At 41.7% G+C, this 18,547-nt stretch overlaps 2 protein-coding genes across 6 annotated transcripts in view; both read right to left on the bottom strand.

The window, feature by feature from the left end:
• Nucleotides 1-4,663, bottom strand: part of SEMA4G (semaphorin 4G) — a 29,703-nt gene extending 25,040 nt beyond the window's left edge. The window contains exons 1-2 of one of the 3 annotated variants that reach the window (XM_068197916.1): nt 4,564-4,663; nt 4,135-4,346 (exon numbers count right to left, since the gene is read on the bottom strand). The gene's annotated coding sequence lies outside the window, so the exon portion shown is untranslated. The remainder of the gene's footprint in view (nt 1-4,134; nt 4,347-4,563) is intronic. The other 2 variants (XM_068197915.1, XM_068197914.1) reach the window with 2 other exon arrangements.
• Nucleotides 4,664-7,786: 3,123 nt separating this feature from the next.
• The window catches only part of SLF2 (SMC5-SMC6 complex localization factor 2), a 62,447-nt gene continuing 51,686 nt past the window's right edge, over nt 7,787-18,547 (bottom strand). For 2 of the 3 annotated variants that reach the window (XM_068197920.1, XM_068197919.1), the window contains exons 11-20: nt 17,312-17,453; nt 16,769-16,877; nt 16,003-16,176; nt 15,372-15,469; nt 14,637-14,724; nt 14,011-14,136; nt 13,118-13,195; nt 11,694-11,780; nt 10,249-10,317; nt 7,787-9,110 (exon numbers count right to left, since the gene is read on the bottom strand). In XM_068197920.1, the coding sequence (XP_068054021.1) occupies nt 9,075-9,110; nt 10,249-10,317; nt 11,694-11,780; nt 13,118-13,195; nt 14,011-14,136; nt 14,637-14,724; nt 15,372-15,469; nt 16,003-16,176; nt 16,769-16,877; nt 17,312-17,453 (1,007 nt within the window). In that variant the 3' untranslated portion in view covers nt 7,787-9,074. Of the gene's footprint in view, nt 9,111-10,248; nt 10,318-11,693; nt 11,781-13,117; nt 13,196-14,010; nt 14,137-14,636; nt 14,725-15,371; nt 15,499-16,002; nt 16,177-16,768; nt 16,878-17,311; nt 17,454-18,547 lie in introns of those variants that run through there. The other variant, XM_068197921.1, reaches the window with a different exon arrangement.

Consider the following 18,547-nt stretch of genomic DNA (forward strand, 5'->3'; position numbering starts at 1 on the left):
CAGCCAAATGCTTGGACGACCCGTGGGCATCCTACCCCTACTTCCCAGGCACCAAACCCCTACACTGCTGTCTCTGTCACCAAAGAAGAAACAAGCCCAGCAGTGCAGTAAATAACCTCCCCACACAGCAGAGCACTGGTAGGCAGAGCCAGGCACATCCATCACTCTCGCAGTTTTTCTTCAGCTCTGACACTTTGATAGGGGCGAGGGGGTGGGGAAGGAAAGTAGCTTCCAAAATTTATGAGCTAGGATTTAAAAATACAGTCTCCTAGAAGCACTGTGAAACCCAGAGATGGTGAAGGCGAGTGGCTTAGAAGTTGCCTTTAGAAACTAATGCAAAAGCTGTGCCTGCCTTGGAAAGAGGGACTTGAGAGACCTGCATGGCTGATGTCACAAACCATGTCCCTGGTGGGATCATTTTGTAAGTCACAGCTCTCCGTGCTGCGCATTAAAAGTAAAGTGAAAGGTAGAGGTAACAAATTATGGTTAAAATCCCTCCAGCCCAAGCGGAAATGTCACCCTCAGTGCAGACAGGATTTGGACTGTCACCTTCAATCTCCCAGAGTTTCTCCTCTACATCCCTGACCTTCCACTGGTACTTGCATAGCCAGCCTTCCAGCCCTTTTGGAAACAGATCCCCTTTATGCAAAGAAAAGAGCTTGTAGCTGTAAATTTAGCTGAAAACATCTCTGCCACAGGGAATCACGTATCAAATAATAAAGCCAAATGAATGTCAGGAAGAGCAACCACAATATTGGAGTCCTTGGTCTTTACAGATGGACTGTCCCTCAGCAGGGTGCTGCAGAATGAACAGCTGAAAAATGTTACCCAGTCATTAAAAACATCTAAAAGTAATTTAGCCTGAGTGACAACGATGCTCAAAGCAAGTTGTTTGTCTGCGGAGATAAAATGAGCTATTTCAAGCTTGCCTTTTGTTGTAGTTTTCTGTTGAAGTCAGAAAGGACTGAAAAAATGCTGAGCTGACAGCCTTGCCAGCAGAGCCCTGGTGCGGTGGCAGTGCTGTGGGGAGCATCACCATGAGCTGCTGTGATCCCCCCCTGCCATCAGTCTCTCATATTCCCTGGAAAGATGCTCAGAATGGTCCAGGAAGATTGTCCCCGGGGCCACCACAGCATCTTTGCTGCATTACAGTGCTATTTATGATGATGGTTTTGCTATGGAAACATCTTCCTCCTACCAACAGATCTGTCAGCACATGTCCCAAAATCAGACCAGCATTCATTACATGGTAATTTTTTTGCTTCTCTGTGATGGAGGCCAGGGACTTACCCTTCCCATGCTTAAAAAAAAAAAACAAAAAAACAAAAAAAAACACCCAACCCATCAACACGTGTATCTGGGTTCACCCATCAACAGCATGGCATCATGGCATGAGCCCAGGATTCCTCTAAAATCTCCTCGTAAGCATACTTTTGGTGGGCTCTTTAGACACACAGAGCATTTCAAGTGCCCAGTGTTAAATATTTCAGGTGAAACATAACTCTTCTAAGTGCAGCCAGCCTTACTCTGAAGCTTCAATACAGTGAAATTTCCTGGCAGCCTTCAGGAATTGATTTACTTCTTGCTGGTACCTTCTCTCTGTGCTGTTCAACTGAGTTAATGTATTCCAAAACCTGATTTTTTTTTTCCTCCCCCTACATAATCAGATTTTTGGAGGCTGCAGTGAGATGCCTTACGAGCAGCTTTTGTCCTTAGGTGTTTTCTGAGCGGGCTGCATCCATCACATCCTGGTGCTTTAGCACATCTCTGTACGAACGGTTCATTCAAGAGTCAGCTGAATTCCTTTGATTCATGTTCCTGCATATCCATATAGCTAATTTACCTTTATTAAAAAAAAAAAAAAAAAAAAAAAAGAGGAGCTATTAAGAAGGACAGTGTCAAGGCCAGCAGAGCAGGTGCCGGACGGCTGGGTTAATGAGCTGTGTGGTTGCTGCTGTCCAAGTGCCCAGGCTGGCTGGAGCCAGGAGCTGCTGCCCCAGCAAGGCTGACTCAGTCCTTCACTGGGCAGCCACAGGCTGCAGGGCCCTGCACCCCCTTTTGGAGTAGTCCCTATGCTTTGGGGTCCATGGTTAACCTCACTTACTCCAGCCTCCTCTCTGGTATTTTCCAGAGGAGGGGCCCTGCATGTGTTCAGCTTGGGCCAAGCCCTCTGCCCAGCCTAAGCTGCATCCCTGTGTTTTGGGGAGAAGGTGAAACACGAATATGGATAAAAGGATTTGCCCTCACATCTCACAGGAGCAGCACACTGTTCAGTCCCATGGGCCGGACAAGGATGCTGCCCCCCGCTGCCTGTGCCAGCAAGGTCACTGAGCTGTGCCCTGGCAAGGACACTTCCAAGGAGAGGGAGCAGGGATTTGCAAGACAGTCATCACAATCATTTATTCTTGTCATTTCTGACCCTCAGGGTAGGAAGAACATCAGAGCACTGCAGGCACAAAACAACAAGCTTTGTAGGTCATATCAGCGTGTAAAGTACCATTAGGAACCACAGCACGAAGCATGAATAATACTTCCTTTATTCCATCATATACCTCAACGCCCTTTAAATAAATGCAAATGGTTTTTTGTGGACGAGGTTTGTATGAGACGCCTGCTCAGGGACTCAGGGCTGAAATGGAGCTGGAGCAGTAATTTTGATCTCTCCCCTGACAAGTCAGAGTGTCCGCAGCACTATCTGATAGGCTTAGTGACAGTCCAAGCCAACCCAGGCAACAGCGCCAGGAGAACACTGTAAATCTTCCTTGCAGATATTTATGCTCTGCCCATTAAACCAGAGCCACAAAACACATGTCCTTCCATACTACCCTCCTCTCTCTGAAGGACCAAGGCAGGAAAAAACTTTGAAGGACTCCAAGCCTGGAAAGGGACCTTCAAGAGCCATTCACATAGTTTCTGAAAAGTCACCAACAGTCAGCCTCGACGGCTTAAATTCTAAAATCCTTTCAGCAAATGATGACCTCGATTACTAAAAATGATCAGATAATGCAAAGGCAGAGGGAGGCACAGTGAGTCATTGCCCCCCAAGCACTTGAACTCCCTTTGGTCTCAGCCGGAGTGGGGTGAGGTTGCCCCCAAGAGGCAAATCTGACACAGCAAGTAGAGAGGGAAAATGCTGAATTGTGCTCTAGAGGTACGACATAGGAAGGATTTTTTTTTTTTTTAAATCTCCTCATGTGCTCTTATTTATATTTCTCCCTAGCTGCAAACATCTATGGATGGGGTAGGAGGGGAGAGGAAGGAGGTTAACTCTGGCATGTGGTTGGCTGTGTTCTGCTGGAGTTCCTGAGCCACACAACTCGTTTTCCTAGTCTCACTCACAGGGTCATTAGAAAGATCAAAAAATGTCACTGAGTTTTCTTCAGCCAAATGAAACATTTGATCCCATACACCTCACTAGGCTCCTTCAGAGCAAGGGCTGGCACCACCTTCAACAGCAGCTTCTGTCTCAGGAGTGGATGGAGAGACACAATGGTGGACACGATAGACTGGAAACTGAGAGATGACATGAAATCCCTCAGCTGTTCATGTAAAGCATACAGGCACCACACGGGACCAAATCCTAGCACCTTGCAGGGGGTGAAGGAGCAGGACAGACATCTGGGATATCTCCCCAGCACATGCTCCACCCTCCAGGGTTCAGCAGCCTGAAGCTTTCTCAGCCAGGGAGAACCACTTTCACTTCACAGACCCCTGCTGCATTTTTCTGCCATAAAACACTCTTTGAACCTCCAAGCTTTTAGCATCCACAACATCCTGAGGCAAGCAGATCCCCAGCTCCTGTCTCCTTTTGTTTGCTTTGAGCTTTCCTGCTAATAAAAGAACTATGGAGTCTGAAGCCGTATCACAGAGCGCCACTGAATGGGTTCTCCTTATTTGCCCTTTTTCAGGCCATTTGATTCTTGAGCTCTCCATCTTACTTTCCAACATTACAACTATTTCAGAGAGAGGCAGCCGACTTAGGGCCACTGCAATTTATTCCTGTCCTTTACGCACACACACACAGACACTCCTTCACAAAGGGCTAAACCTGTGACATAACCACGGATTTTACCATTCCTGCAGCTGCTTTTCAAGAGGACATAGTTTAAACACCCAGGCACCCAGGGTACTCACTGCTCCTGCACCAGGCTCCTTGTGGGTCCCCCTGTCCTGCTCAGCCGGAGAACATTCCCGCATCCCCAGCACGAGCCCCTGCCGCAGCACCTCAGCTTACTGTCAGCTCCAAACTGGAAGCGTCATCTCCAAAATTACTGTTGCGCTGGCTCCTGCCAGACTCTTAATTAGAGGAAGGCTGACACAGTTTCTCAGCAAACGGCATTCGCATACTGCGGGAAAAAACAGAATGAGGGCAAGAGGAAAAATGGGCTAATCAGAGAAAATCAACTGGAGGGAAAAACACGTTGCGTTGTGCAAACCTTACCATAACAATGCTGGAGCAGAAAAATACTGGGGGGGGAATGGGTTAGTACACAGGGGAGGCAGGCAGTGCTTCACAAAGGTGAAGGAGAGCTGATATGCAGCGCAGCAGCCCAGCATCCTCACCTGGCAGGCCTCTCCCCACAGCCCGGTCAGGGCAAAGGGGACCCGCTCGGTTTCCAGCATGCAGATCAATGCGTCTGAGCGATGCTGTCTGCAGAGCCCATGGCTGCTCTGCATGACTTACGCTGCCTTTATAAAAGCCTGCAGTGTGAATAAAGCATGAAACTGAATGACTTGCCCCCCTCTCCCCACCACTGCCCCCGGCAGCTCGAAGCTATTGTTTTTATTTCAGCTGCAGCCCGGTGGTCAGCCCGCAGAGGAAGGGGGCCCTCTGCTCCTGCATCTGCTCCGAGAGGCAGGAGTTTCACCAAGCCTCGGGAGAAGAGAGCCTGGAACCCAGAGACAAAGCCCCGGAGCCTGCCTGCCGAGCCCCAGCTCACAGCACTCACTGCTCGGGTGAAGGACTCGCCCTGTAACACAAAAGCAGCACAAATACTTTTACCCTTTCTGCTTCTCTCTGCGAGAGGGAAGGAGCATCGCTCGCCCGGCTTCAGGCAGCTTCAGCCGCAAATGCAAACCCAAAGGGAAGCACTGGGACAAGGGTGTGTGAAAATGGCCCCTTTTTCCAGCCCTACACACCATGCGGGCCAAACCTGCCTTGAAAAGCTTTAGGTTTCCCCTCAGGCTGATGGCAAAGGCGCTTTGATGACAATGAAGGGAACAATTCCAGTGGGGTTTCCATCCCCTCCCCTGTGACCTCCCTACAGGGAAATGGGAGGTGGCAGGAAAGCTGGAGGTGAAACATTAGCAGCATCTCACCACGCAGAGACAAGGGAGGCATTCAAAAAAGTACAACATACCCAAATGCCACTCAAAAGCAGCAAAGTATAGGACTGGCATTCTCCAAACGGACCAAAATATCAAGATGGAAGATGCAAATGTTTTTCTTCTCTCACCACCCAGCCTTGCTTTTGATACCAGATAAAATACTCCCTTTCAAATTCCTGCCTGCAAAGGCAAGGAAGCGCTGGCTGAAAAAAGCATCAGTCAGGCAAAACTAAAAGCCTCTCCGCAAAGAGAAGCCCTTCGAGGAATTTACTTTTCCTAGGATCCTTCCCACCAGCAGCCCACGCCATTCCCCAGCACTGAAAGCCCTTTTCAACACGTGATAAGAAGGGGCCCTGCCAGTAAAGCTGGCAAAATATCCACAAGGCAAAACATGAAGGTATTTCACAGCCTGGGGGGAATATGGGGAAAACGGCAATTAAAGGAATTCTGATAAGTTAAACCACAAGGAATAACCTAAATCCACTAATGATTGTCTGACCTCTCTGGGCGGCTCCTCCGCAGCTCCTCAGGCTCCTACAAGCTCATCAAACCTCTTCACTGCTCTAAGTCAGCCGGTGCCAAGAGCCTTTTCTCTCTTTCTGGATGCAAAAAAAAGCACTAATATGCCAGCTGCCCCTCCGGCAGGGGCGGTGTTTCCCACTGGGGAACTTTGGGCAAGGAGTAGTTTTCCAAAAGCTCACAAACCCAAGGAATAGGACCCCAGAAAAATAAGGAGGGTCATCTCCAGCAGAAACATTTCTGATTTGCCCTTCTCAATAAAACAAAAAGTCACACAACCACCACAAACCAGCAGAAGACAAACCAACAAAAAACCAAAACACAGACCCCAGGCCAGGGATACTGTGCTGTACATCCAGTTCTCCTGGGAAAGAAAACAAAGAGAAGACCAGCATTACTGTTGTAGCTCCAGTACTCCTGCTAGTGACAGGATGAGCAGAGGAACCCAGCTACCTGGAAGCACTTGCCTCAATCTCCAGAGCAGCACAGTGTTGCAGCCCCTGTGCCCAAATGTTGGCCCCCAGGGCCCCAGGACTGGTGCTGGACAGTGCTGAGCACAGACACCTCTAATGGAAGCAGACCTGGCTTTCTGCGCACAGAAAACCAGCACAGCAATTTTATTCTGAAACATTTGCCAGTTTCCCATATGGGAGTCAACCCTCAGTATTAAGTCTTTTTCCACACCGAAATCCTACCTCTAAAATGCTTTTGCAGCAATCTAACCAGATCCTCCACCAATAACAACAACACACTTCAGGTATACCAGTCACCTGCTTTTCCCAAAGACATTCTCAACTAAATCATTACCTTGGGGACTTCAGAGAGTTCCTGCAGCTGCTGCATCAATGAAATGTCCTACTGACCTTCAGCCAGACCTACCTGCACATCATTAATCACTTCTGAAATCCCCATCCATTACCAAGTTCCACAACGGGAACAGTGAGAATATGAGATGCACAAATAGTTTCACTGCCAGGTTTCTTCAACTTTAAAACCAGAAGTGTTTAGGTTATTTTAAGCCATAGAGAAGCTTACCAGAAAATTAAAAAAAAAAGGCAAGGAGCTACAAACATATATTTTATAACCAGACTTTATTTGTTTTGTTATTACTGCAATAAAGTGCACCTACTTCCACATGAAATGTGATAACTGGGCTCTTAATATAGCCAACATATTATCAAAAGATAGACCTCAAGTGCAAAATGCTTCTCTGAAGACATCCAAAGCAGTTAAGACCTTTAGTGTGCAACAACCTTTTGCAGGAAAAGGAAACCACCTTTTCCAGCGTATGCAAGTCCTGGCTGAGGGACAGCAAATGAGTTGGCGAAACACAAGGGCAGCAGGTTTGCTATTTCACTGCCAGGATCCTCTTGTAAAGACCCTGTAGTGATGCTTGGGAATCATCTCTGTAAGGGTTCTGATGAGCACCAATTTAACCCACACCTAGACTTCAGCACTTGAGGAATTACTTCTCAGCTACAAAACAGATGGAAGAGAAGTTCAGACCAAGCAGGAGTGGGGGAAGAGGGAAAGTGCTGGAACAGGCATTAAGCAAGTAAACACAGGACTGGCTGAGCTGAGAATGATTTCAAGACTGTCTCCCATCTATAGTGAGCTAATCAGCTGTGAACACAAGAATTTTAACATGTGCCATAAGAATAAAATAGGACCTGTGGCAATTTGTTTTTTGTGAAATAGAGCCCATTTTGTCTGGGAGTATTTAACTAGAAAAGAGTGTCTGGTTTTATTTTTTCATTGTTCTGTTAAATGAAAGTAAATATCAAAGTGGCTATTTTATATGGAAAAACCTTCAGCAGTTCCAACATGCTTTGAACTGCAGTACAAAAGCTGTTCATCTAAACTCCTCCCCTCTTCTTCTTCAAAATATACAGGCCAGCAATGTCAATTTTACACAGTAAGAAAATATATACACATTAAATACAGTAAACATTCCACATTTTTTAACCTTTATACAATATTAGTGAAAAAAATAAAAACATTAATAAAATTACATACAATATATTCAAGAAGAGTAAGCAACTGTTACGAGTGGGAAGGCAGAGGAGCTATCAAAGAGAAAAAGATGACATTGACATAACAACGTAACACTTGAAAGAAAAAACATTTAGTATGAATTTGCAAATCTAATAGATTTCCTCTAAGATGTGACCATTCTATAGCAGTTCTTTTAAATGTAATACACATAATTCAATTTGAAGGTTTTGTAGTTGGCAGGTTTTTTAAGCCTTATTTTACATTCTTATCATAGAGAATTTCATACAAGACAGGGTAATCTCCAAGAATTAAAACAAAACAGTATTATAAAACACACACGTTGACGTTATTAAAAAATCTCTCTTATTATGGGAATCCCCATTGGTGCTTCTACCCAATAACTGAATTTTTTCCTTCCTATTACACACATCCTACAGACAAACCACAGTGTAAGATTTAAGTGATAGCATTTATACAGAGAGCACAAAAGGAGATCACACCTTCCTCTGATTATTTCATAGACAGCTCCTGGAGCGTTGAGCACATATTGTCTGTGCAGCAGGACTTCACACCAAGGAATTCAGTCATCATGTGGCTTTCAGTCTTTACAAAGGTGAGCCAAATGCTGTTCTCTAATCTCCACTGAGATGATATTTATTCTCCATTTTAAAAAGGTGCAACTGCTGTATTTTGTATTTTTAAGAGACGCAGGATGTTCATACCAATTCTGCTTTGCAGATTACCATGATTCAGCCCACATCTGAACCACTTACTCACCTGCTCACAACAGGGGAGGTCTAACACTCCTCCTGAACTCACATTGCATGTCACAGGGTAGTTCTTTCCCAGCCAACCTAAAGCAATGCTTGCAGGTATGTGCTGGCAAGAAAATAAATACTTAATGTTTTCAATTTTGTCTTGTGATTAACAAGGGAAACAAGAAAAATTCCCTCAGCTTTCAATACAGTAAAATATTTCTAGCCAGTTCTGATAGAGATATAGGAACAGCTGGGTTTCTTTCAGTTGATCCACTTCAATTTTTCAGAAGTAGAGCACTTGTAGTAAAAAACGTTAGTCAAATCAGATTCTTATGTGTCTAGAGCTTGTCCAAACCAAGCTCAAGTTCTAACTCAGGTGACTGTTTTCTTCTGTTCCAAACAAGGTGAAGCTCCATTCATTCTACATCCTTCTTGATTTCAGTTTCTTCTATTTTCCCTTAACTAGGAAAGATTTCATGAATCTGGCTCCCAGAAGTCATGCAGTTTTCCCTAAAGAGGAAAAACAAATTAGGATACAAGTCAGAAATCCAGTGTCAGAAGAAATGAGTAGAGTAGGCAAGTGCTTAGCTTGGGAGCACCACAATGTGCTGGAAAAAGTCCCTGGAATTTTATTCTGAAACACTTGCCAGTTTCCCATATGTGAATCAACTCCACACATCTCCAAAAAAACAACACTGAAAGAGCCACTTTGTTAGCAACTTTCATTAATTGCTAAGCAGATTCTGTAGCCATGTGTTACATGAGTCACTCTTTGCTCTAGAACATGAAATATCACACACACTACACACAGCTTTTTTTGCACATTGTTGGGAGCAATTAATAGTCTTTATAAATTGGTCATTACAGAGTTTTAAACTGCAATCAATACTAGGCATAATGTATAATTTAAATTTTATGCAAACAATACTCTACATTACTGGAAAGCTAAGATTTTCCAAGAGAGATAGCTTTATGTTCCAAGACAGGACTCACACAGGTGGTCTGATCACATTACAAGAGAAACCTTACAAGCCAAGGCTGGAACAAAGAGCTCTGAACTTTGAGTATCAGTAGAAATTATCCCCCTATTTTACCAAGGCCAGCCTTTGTCACAAAGGCAAATATTTCTGAGACTTATCATGGCATTATTTACTACTGCATACTTTTACAAACATGAGAGGTTAGCCTAATCGTGGCATGAAATTTGACACATTCAAAGGGGGAGGAGTTGTTGAGAGCCCTTAAACATATGTGAATAAAGCCCTGGATTCAAGAAGTCTCAAAGCCACATGGTGCCAGACCACAGCAGGATGTGCCTCACTGCATTCCTGCCCCAATTTCCTTTTGGAAGCATCTGCTAATAGCTGTAATCAGAGACAGGCCCTGTGACTCGACTCAGGACTGGGATTTCAGTGTATTACACACACCTTTACAAAAACAGAGCTTTTAACGATGGAAAGGAGATGCTGCTTTTATTGAAGCCAGCAAAGTAAGAATTTTAATTAAAATCCATTCTAATACATCTAATACATTCCACAGACATGCCATTTATATACAAAATCTCTTGAAAAGGATTTGCCTTTTCCAAGTACTAAAATCTGAGTTAAATGCACCCCACAATGAGGAAAGAGAAGTTTCATTACAGTACCTGAGTAAGCCGAGTGGTTTGTATCACGATCTGCCATTTCCCATATATCCTAGCAGCCAAGCCTTTTACCTGCAAATTCACACTGATTAATTTAGCCATTTTTGTTTAAAAAGACAAAATCATACCCTGTGTTCCCCTTCACAGCTTCAAACTCAAAAATAAACAGATAACACAATATACAAGGTTTACTGGAAAGGAAGGATTTTATTGTCACCAAGTATCATCACCTCAACTTCAGATCCCCGTAACTCATGACTGAATTTAAAGTCATGCACTCCACAAACATTAGAGGCACATGACTCCTCAGGTTGAATGTCTGGAATTATCATGCAAACCTCTGGCCTCCAAACACCACCTCATCCCTGGGAAATGAGGTTTGTCACACAAGTCTGACTGTACCTAGAACAGGTGCAACTGTGGCCACAAAAGCCAACGATGCAGCAGGGGCTACTTCTGAAACAAATTCCTTGTACATAAAACTGTGCTTTTTCATAACCAATCACAAGCAGGTGTTTAATCCAAGCCATTCACACTGAGACTTGCTTCATATGCTGTGTTAAAACCCAGTACAGTGGCATCCTCTAGAAGTTACTGCAGTATTACACAAATGAAGCAATGGAGAAACCAGAGTGAGATTTTCCCCTCTCAGTGCGAAGACAAATAGAAACAGAAGTGAAAGCAACCAGAGACACTACATCAAGGCAAGAGCAATTAACTTGTTAAAAGGATCCATTTTCCACTAATCTGTCTGAGTAAGAAAAGAAGAATGTTTTTGAGAGGTAAGGAAGCACTACACATGTCTGATTTAAAGCTGGAGAAGCCAAGGCTTTTCAAAACTGGGGCTGATGACTTTAGCACTGAGCTGACTTGGTTTGTTACAACAGCATGCCAAACATGAAGGTCACAAAATTAGGACTACCAGATGTAAGGCTCACACAACAAAGCAAACAAAAGGCAGCTGTCCAAGCTTGATGCTATGTCACATACAGTTGGCTTAAATCCAAAGCATTTTTAATTCATTCATTCATTTGAAAAATAAAATGGAGACTCGTGCAAGACAGGCAACTTTTTCAGTCCTCTCTATCCTGCCCGGCAGGTAGGCTCTGCTCTTACAATTGGAGTCAGCTACCAGTGACTGCCACAAAGAGAAACAGAGCAGCTCTGTGGAGATGCCTGGCTAAAGGGATGATCAGGCACATTTCAGAGCTGTTAAGAGTCCCATTGTTAGCATAAGGAGTATTCTCAGTGAATTTAAATGGGCATGTATTTATCCCCATGCAAAAACATGATGCAGATAGAAAAAAAAAAAAAAACAACCAGGAAAAAACCCCCAAGCCCATGAGGAGCTCCTAGAACTTCCAAGGCTGAGATGAGGGAACAACATGCATCACAAACACTAAAAACCACCTCAAAACAAAACAGAAAAATCAAGCTTTGCATCTTACCGTAGACTGATGAAACATTCTTGCATCTTCCCTAATATCACCTTTCACGTGCTTATCTAAGGCACGACAAAGCTTCAGTAAGTGTTGCTAAATAAAGACAAAAGTGTACAGCTATTAATTCCTCCATGTCAAAACTACAGGCTTTATTTAAATATTCTATCAATTTAAAAATGACATGCTTAGGTTTGAATTTCTCTCAGAAATACACAGTTAAGAAAGGGAAAAGAAAGAAAAGATTACATTGCAAGATCCTCTATCTGGCATGCTCCTGGTAAAGCAAGTCTAAGTGTTTTTAAAAGCAGCTTCAAGGTATAGCTGAGCTATACAACACGAATTCTGAAGTTCCAACTAACTAATTTACAAATCCTTTCTGCCTCCAAAATAGCAAACACAGTGCAGTGCCATTCACATCTTTTACCAGCAAAAAAATCCTGAAGTTACAATAGCTGAAAATAACCTTTTTAAGTAATGATGACTCGGGTAATTTCTTTTGTAGGAATTGGCTGAGCAGGTAAAATATATCCACGGTTTTATGCGCTGGTCTTTTATTTTCTCTAAATTTCTGATTACTTTAATAAAGCAGTTTTGCACTTCAGGATCTCCCGATAATGACTCCCAAGGTCTTTCATATTCTGTTAATTTCTTCATAAAATTCTTGTTTTCAATCTCTCACTGAACAGCTGCCAAGAGGCTCCACTCTGCAGAACAGGTGAGACATGCTAAAATTCTATTTATAAATATTTTCTGGTGTCTCAAGGCCACCACAATTTATCCTCTCTAACCGGAAGAGGGGCAGAAATGAAATAGTTAAGATTGATTTTGCACAAGTCTAGCCAAGAGTGACTCCTCAGGGCAGAAGGTTTACACAGACACCTTGCAGCAAGCAACTCCCAGCAAATGATCACAGAAATCTGAATAGAAATACTGAAAGGCTAAGCAGACAATTATTTACAAAACGTTCACATCACATGGCAAAAAGGAACTGCCACTACAGAGAAAAGCTACAGTCCCCTGCTTTCACTTGCTGCACTCCAGCACAGGAAACTGAAACGTGCTTGAAAATATTTTACTGGATATTTCTGAAGTGGTTTTCTCCCAGACTGAAAAATTTCAAACTTACTTCCGAAGTTGAGCAAATCATTTGACTTAGAATTTCTCTGTTAAGTTCATCTCCGGATACTTTCTGAGAAAGATTAACACAACAAATGCCTGCTCTTTCACAGCCTTATGTCTGGAGGTAGCTCCATTCACAGAAACACAAAGTGAGTTTTCTCTGCAGTAAACACACAGAAGTTCTTCTGCATTTACCTTGCCCAGGGCAAAAGCTTCCCCCAGTGCTCTTGATAGCTCTTACCAAAGAAGACTAAATGTGCATGATAAACAACATTTTAAAATCTACAGGTCTAGCCACTAAGGTTACTTACCCTTTGACTGGAATTTACAACATCAAGGCAACTGGCTTCACTGACTAGATGAAGGAGGACATAGATTAGGTAGTACACCTGGAGAGAAATCAAAAGAGCCTTAGCAGTGAAAGCACCATGATTTTAACTCTTCACATCTAGACAGTAACCATCTCTGCTTTCTGGAATGAATCCTCCAACAGCCAGGCCAATGGACAAGTATATCACTGTATCTGCCTAAGTAACTAATTTGAAACAGGATATTCACATATTAGAAACATTTTAAACCAGTATTATACTGGTTTAAATAACATAAGTAACCCATAAAAATGTGGTTTTAAGAACTGAAAATTACATTCTGCAGTTGGCTTTATGTTCCCATCATCTACCCCCAGGTCAGAACACTTGCTGAGAGACTCCATGATAACCACTCAAATAACCAAACCAATATTCAATTTTTGGATGGAAATACTAAATCTTTTTAACACTTGTTTGTGAGAAGATATTGATAAAAGATTCACAAATCTTCTTCTGAAGCCTGAAGGTGAAGGTTTGGCTCAGCACCAACAGTTTTCACTGATTACATCAGAAGGGAGGGAAGACTGTTCTGATTACAGAAGTAGACTCAAGACTTCCCTGTGGCTTCAGAAAATCTGACCATTTCCCCATTTGTAAAACAACTCAATACAGGTTCCTCCACAATATGCACCTTTCTTTCCTCCATGACTATAAGCAAAACTAGTAATATTTCAAAGATGAACAGTAACAAAACAGTGTATTTACAGTTCCACACACGGAACTGTTAAAAAGTAAAAGAAACATTCCCCAAATTGCATAAAATATACAATATTATATATAAAATATTAAAAAGATGCATAAAAAACAAAAGCAAAAAAGCACTATTGGCTATATACCTCATGTTCTAGTTCTGCATGAACTTCATCATCTTTGTGCTCTTTCTGCCCTTTTCTCATCTCTCTCATCTTCTTCAGTAGATAAGAAGGTTTCATACACACCAGAAAGTGATGCAGAAGAAACATCTACAGAAACGAGCATTAACAAATTGGACTGATTTACTAACAACAGAAAATTGGAATCTGAGTGCCACTACAATATTACTTATCCATTGGAACAAGAACAGAAAAGGGATTTTTAATTAAAAATGAAGTTTTCATGCTTTGAGTAATTTTTAACTATTCACAGACTCCAGTGTCTGTACACTTTCTCAATAAAAGATCAAACCAATGAAAACAGTGTGTCTCCACATGATTACATAAGGAAGACTTAAAGAAGTGAAGACCTCTTACCAATGTCCAAAACTAATGTTTAGGCATATAAACAAGCACAAGCTGCAGAACGTGCAGATTACACACATGTGCAAATACACTTCTAATACCAATCTAAACAGAAAATTATTAATTGGTCATTTAGCAAGATTCTTGAAAACAGGCTTGCAATATTAAGACATAAAACACAAGCATACAGTATTTATGTTTTCTAAACTTCCAAATTCTACAAAGACAACACATGTAAGCAGTACCTGCTTGTCAATGTCATCAGGTATTTCTACATGCTTTTTATGAAGAAATTTTGCAATTATCAGTAGGCTAAGGCGTCTTTTTACTTCCCTGAAAAACAATAAAAGAAATATTTCCCTTAGAATTTTTCCAACCCACAGTTTCTACAAACTATGTGAGGCTATGCATATCTTCCCTGGACAAACTTGCCTGCAACTATTAAACTGGATTTTCTGAATATAGGTGCTATACCAGTAAGTAGGCTAGTAAAACAGAAGCATCCTTAATCTCATTGCAGCTCAGCTTCTGCACAAGTAAACAATGCTAGATACTTGTCTCCAAGCCTGATGTTCATGACCTAATTCTGCTCACTCAGTTACATCATAATTTACTAATTTCAATGATACAGAACTCAGACATGAATCACCTAAAAAAAATTTAAATTTTGGTCACTCAGACAAGAATTGGAGCGATGCATGTCAGAACCTGAAGCTAAGCCTTCCTTTGCCACAGGGCACCAAGGATCCACAGCCCAGAAACTACATAAAAGATTTAACAACCCCTCTCCACAGCAGAGGTGATCAGGAAGCTATACATGCACACCAAGAATTGCACATATATCTGTAACATATGAGAACACAAATCCCTTTTTTTCTTTTAAGTGTCACGTAATAAATATTGCCTTTTTCAGACTTTGAGCTTACACAATTAACCAGCTGTTAATGATCTATGTATTTCTGACATGACAGCATCATTACCGTCCACGCGCGATGCAGCTGGGCACGAGCTGAACGAGCCACAGGAGGTTATGGGGATTACTGGAGAGTTCACTCACTGACAGGCACAGCTCAGGCATCTTCAAAAGAACAACAAAACATCCTGAAACTGAAGAAGGGCTGTTTGCTTTATTTGCAAAGAGGCACACACCTACTCCCTAGAAACACAGGCAGCATAATTGATAAAAGAACTGATCTAAGAAGAGATGACGTACATTAAAAAACTTCTGTGCTGCACCAGGAGGTGAGTCTGCTAAATACAATTTAAAGTAGCGTAGTTGAGATCAGAATATTTTTAATGACAGCTTACCAGCACAGTGCAATAATTTCTTCATTCTTTCAGATTGCCATTTTAAACATACAGCTATTTTAGCACACTTAAGATAAACAAACTCTTGTAGAAGAGGACAGGCAACTCAATGTCATGCAACAAAAACCCACCCACTTCCTAAATCTCACACAAACACAAAGCTTTGAATTTTTCATGTTATTGTATGTACTATTATTGAAAATTCTATATCACATTTTCAGCCAGTACTTTTCTGATATTCCAAAAAAGAAAACTTCAAAACAGAAGTTGCAGTTTCACAAATCAATAAATGTATGAAGTTACCTTTGTATCCCAGTCTTTTATATTCATCAGAAGCTTGAAAAAAAGGCACTGAAAATCTATCAGGAAAGGTTTTAACTGTTTCTCCAAGCTTATTTTAAATAGCAATATAAGCAGCAGCCATATTTCTTGGTCAGTATATCCATCGTGAATTACTGATGTACAGAAAACTAGAAACTTTAAAAGAAATACAAAGCATTAAAATATAGAATTATTTTAGCTTATTTTGAAGCATGATGAGAACTTAACTTTTCCACACTCACATTAAAATGTACCTCAAATGATGTACTGTTTTGGCAACACTTGTCTACTAACAGTTCCCCAGCTCCCAGCAACACTGCTCTTTTATTTTAATACCTGCTGGAGACTCATTTTTTTGAGCAATGGCAATATTGCCCAGGCACTACTGGAGCAGGAAAGAGCCTCTTTACTACATAGATAATCCTCCTTTAATTGAAGGAAAGGCCAAAATATTTTCCAAATACTCCAGTAATACTGAAAATGGAAATCAGTGGATAGTTTCTTCTATGTGAGGGAGCCAAGATGTTCCATAAAGTGCCACAGCTGTGAAAGGGAGGCAGAAAAACTCTGCAGTTGTGAGTTTAGCCAATGGAAGCAATAAACTCTTCTCAATGTGAAGCTGAAGTCCCAGAACAGCATCTACTCAAACACATGCTCGGGACTTGATTGCAAACCCTATCCTCCCTCCCAAAAGAAAACACACACACAAAAAGAAACCCAACCCACAAAAACCTTGGAGTTTTCTCACCTTAATCACATTAATTAAATTGTTTTCAAGTAGACTGGGGAATGCTGGACTGGCAATGGCTACATCTCCTCTTGGCTGTTGTTGACTCACTGTTTCTTGCACCTGACTTCTAATAGAAGAAACACAATCTGAGCAAAAAATGAACAATTCAAAAGCCCACAAAGGCTAATTGACATCAAACTGAACAAAAAAAATCCTGCATGTATCAAAATGCCTTCAGATCAAAACAATCCTCAGTTCCAGAGCATCTAACACACACATCTAACTCAACTTATAGCCAATTACTTTGCCCAGCTATTTAGGCCATCTTCCTGCAAGCCTTCATTAGGAAGATGCAGGACAAAGGACAATGCTCTGGTTTGCTGAATCCTTTCCTAGAAGGCATTGTTTGTATCCCAGGGTTATTAATTCTTACTGAGACCTGAGCCAAGAACTTAGAGAGTATGGGAAAGGAAATAAAGAAGAAACTTCTGATTCTACATCTAAGCAAAAAACTTCCTTTCATAGGATCTAGGCAAAAAGTATCCAAAGGAAAACACTTACAAAATATCATGCTCGTTGAAGGGGGGTTGAAGATGTTGCAATGGAAAGAGAGATCTGAACCCAACACCCATGTTGACAAAAACAACTGATATATCAGCTATTGAAGGAATCCATGGTTTAAATTGCTCATCATTGATGTGAGCTACAAATAAAAGACATGGAATGGATTAGTTTTAGGTCTTAGCATTAATTCCTTTTAAGGGAAACAAATAAGCTTAGCAGTTTGCATCAATTCTACCAGCTCTCATCTCAGAGGCATCAGTACATTAAACAGAAAGCTTATTTTCAGAACAAGGAGGGAGGAAAAAAGTCTAATACAGTATTTTACACTAGGGAAACATCTTGCCTACATAACAGGTCAATTACTTTCAAGTTCCACCCATTTTCTATCATAGTTCTCTTTCATCACAAACAGCAGAACAAGCAACAAGGTGTTCAAGAGAACACCTAAATTACTGCCTGTGTAGGCAAAGGTAAGAGGGTGTTATCACAGTGGGACTAGAAGAGAAGCTAAGAAAGATTTGAAAACAGGCAAAGTTTCTGGAACAGAAGTGGTAAACAAGGAACTCCTAGCCTTAATTGTTTGAATGCTCATTCATTATCTTGAACTGTTCATTTACAATTGAGCCTAATGCCATCAAGGCATAAAATAAAGGAGGCTACATTCCCTCTGATTTCAAACTCTAATTAAAATACGGGCATTAAAATATGCTCAGGCCTGAGCAAATACTCCAATAGAACCACATTACTTTAGCAATGTTAACTGGTGACATTCTTAAATGAATGTCACTTGTGATGGATCTGAATGAAGACATGGGGAAACATACAAAGGAACTTGTAGTGGAGAAATATTTGAGTACAGACAAAGGAAGAAGACAAAACACAGAAGACATTAGCAGCACTGTGGGCTGAAGCAGATCCTTCAAAGCGTTTCTGTGCAGGTGTATGATTCACTTCATTTTTGCCATTTATCTGGAAAATAAACCATGAAGTGCTACATACTGGGAATGACAATGTGAAAAACATCTTGTAATCCTTAAGCTACAAATGTCTGCATCATCCAAAGTAAAAGATGGAAAGGAAGGCAAACGCTTGAGCAGACTGAGCTTCTGTTCAGGACAATTCTATTTGTGAAATACCGGGAGTGAGTTTAAAAGGCTCTGAACTGGATGCACTACTTTGAGGTATGTGCCAGGATCACACTGTGATACAGGCTGCACACACTTGGTGAAGGTC

The sequence above is a fragment of the Anomalospiza imberbis genome, chromosome 8 (assembly GCF_031753505.1).
Source record: "Anomalospiza imberbis isolate Cuckoo-Finch-1a 21T00152 chromosome 8, ASM3175350v1, whole genome shotgun sequence".
Taxonomy (NCBI): domain Eukaryota; kingdom Metazoa; phylum Chordata; class Aves; order Passeriformes; family Viduidae; genus Anomalospiza; species Anomalospiza imberbis.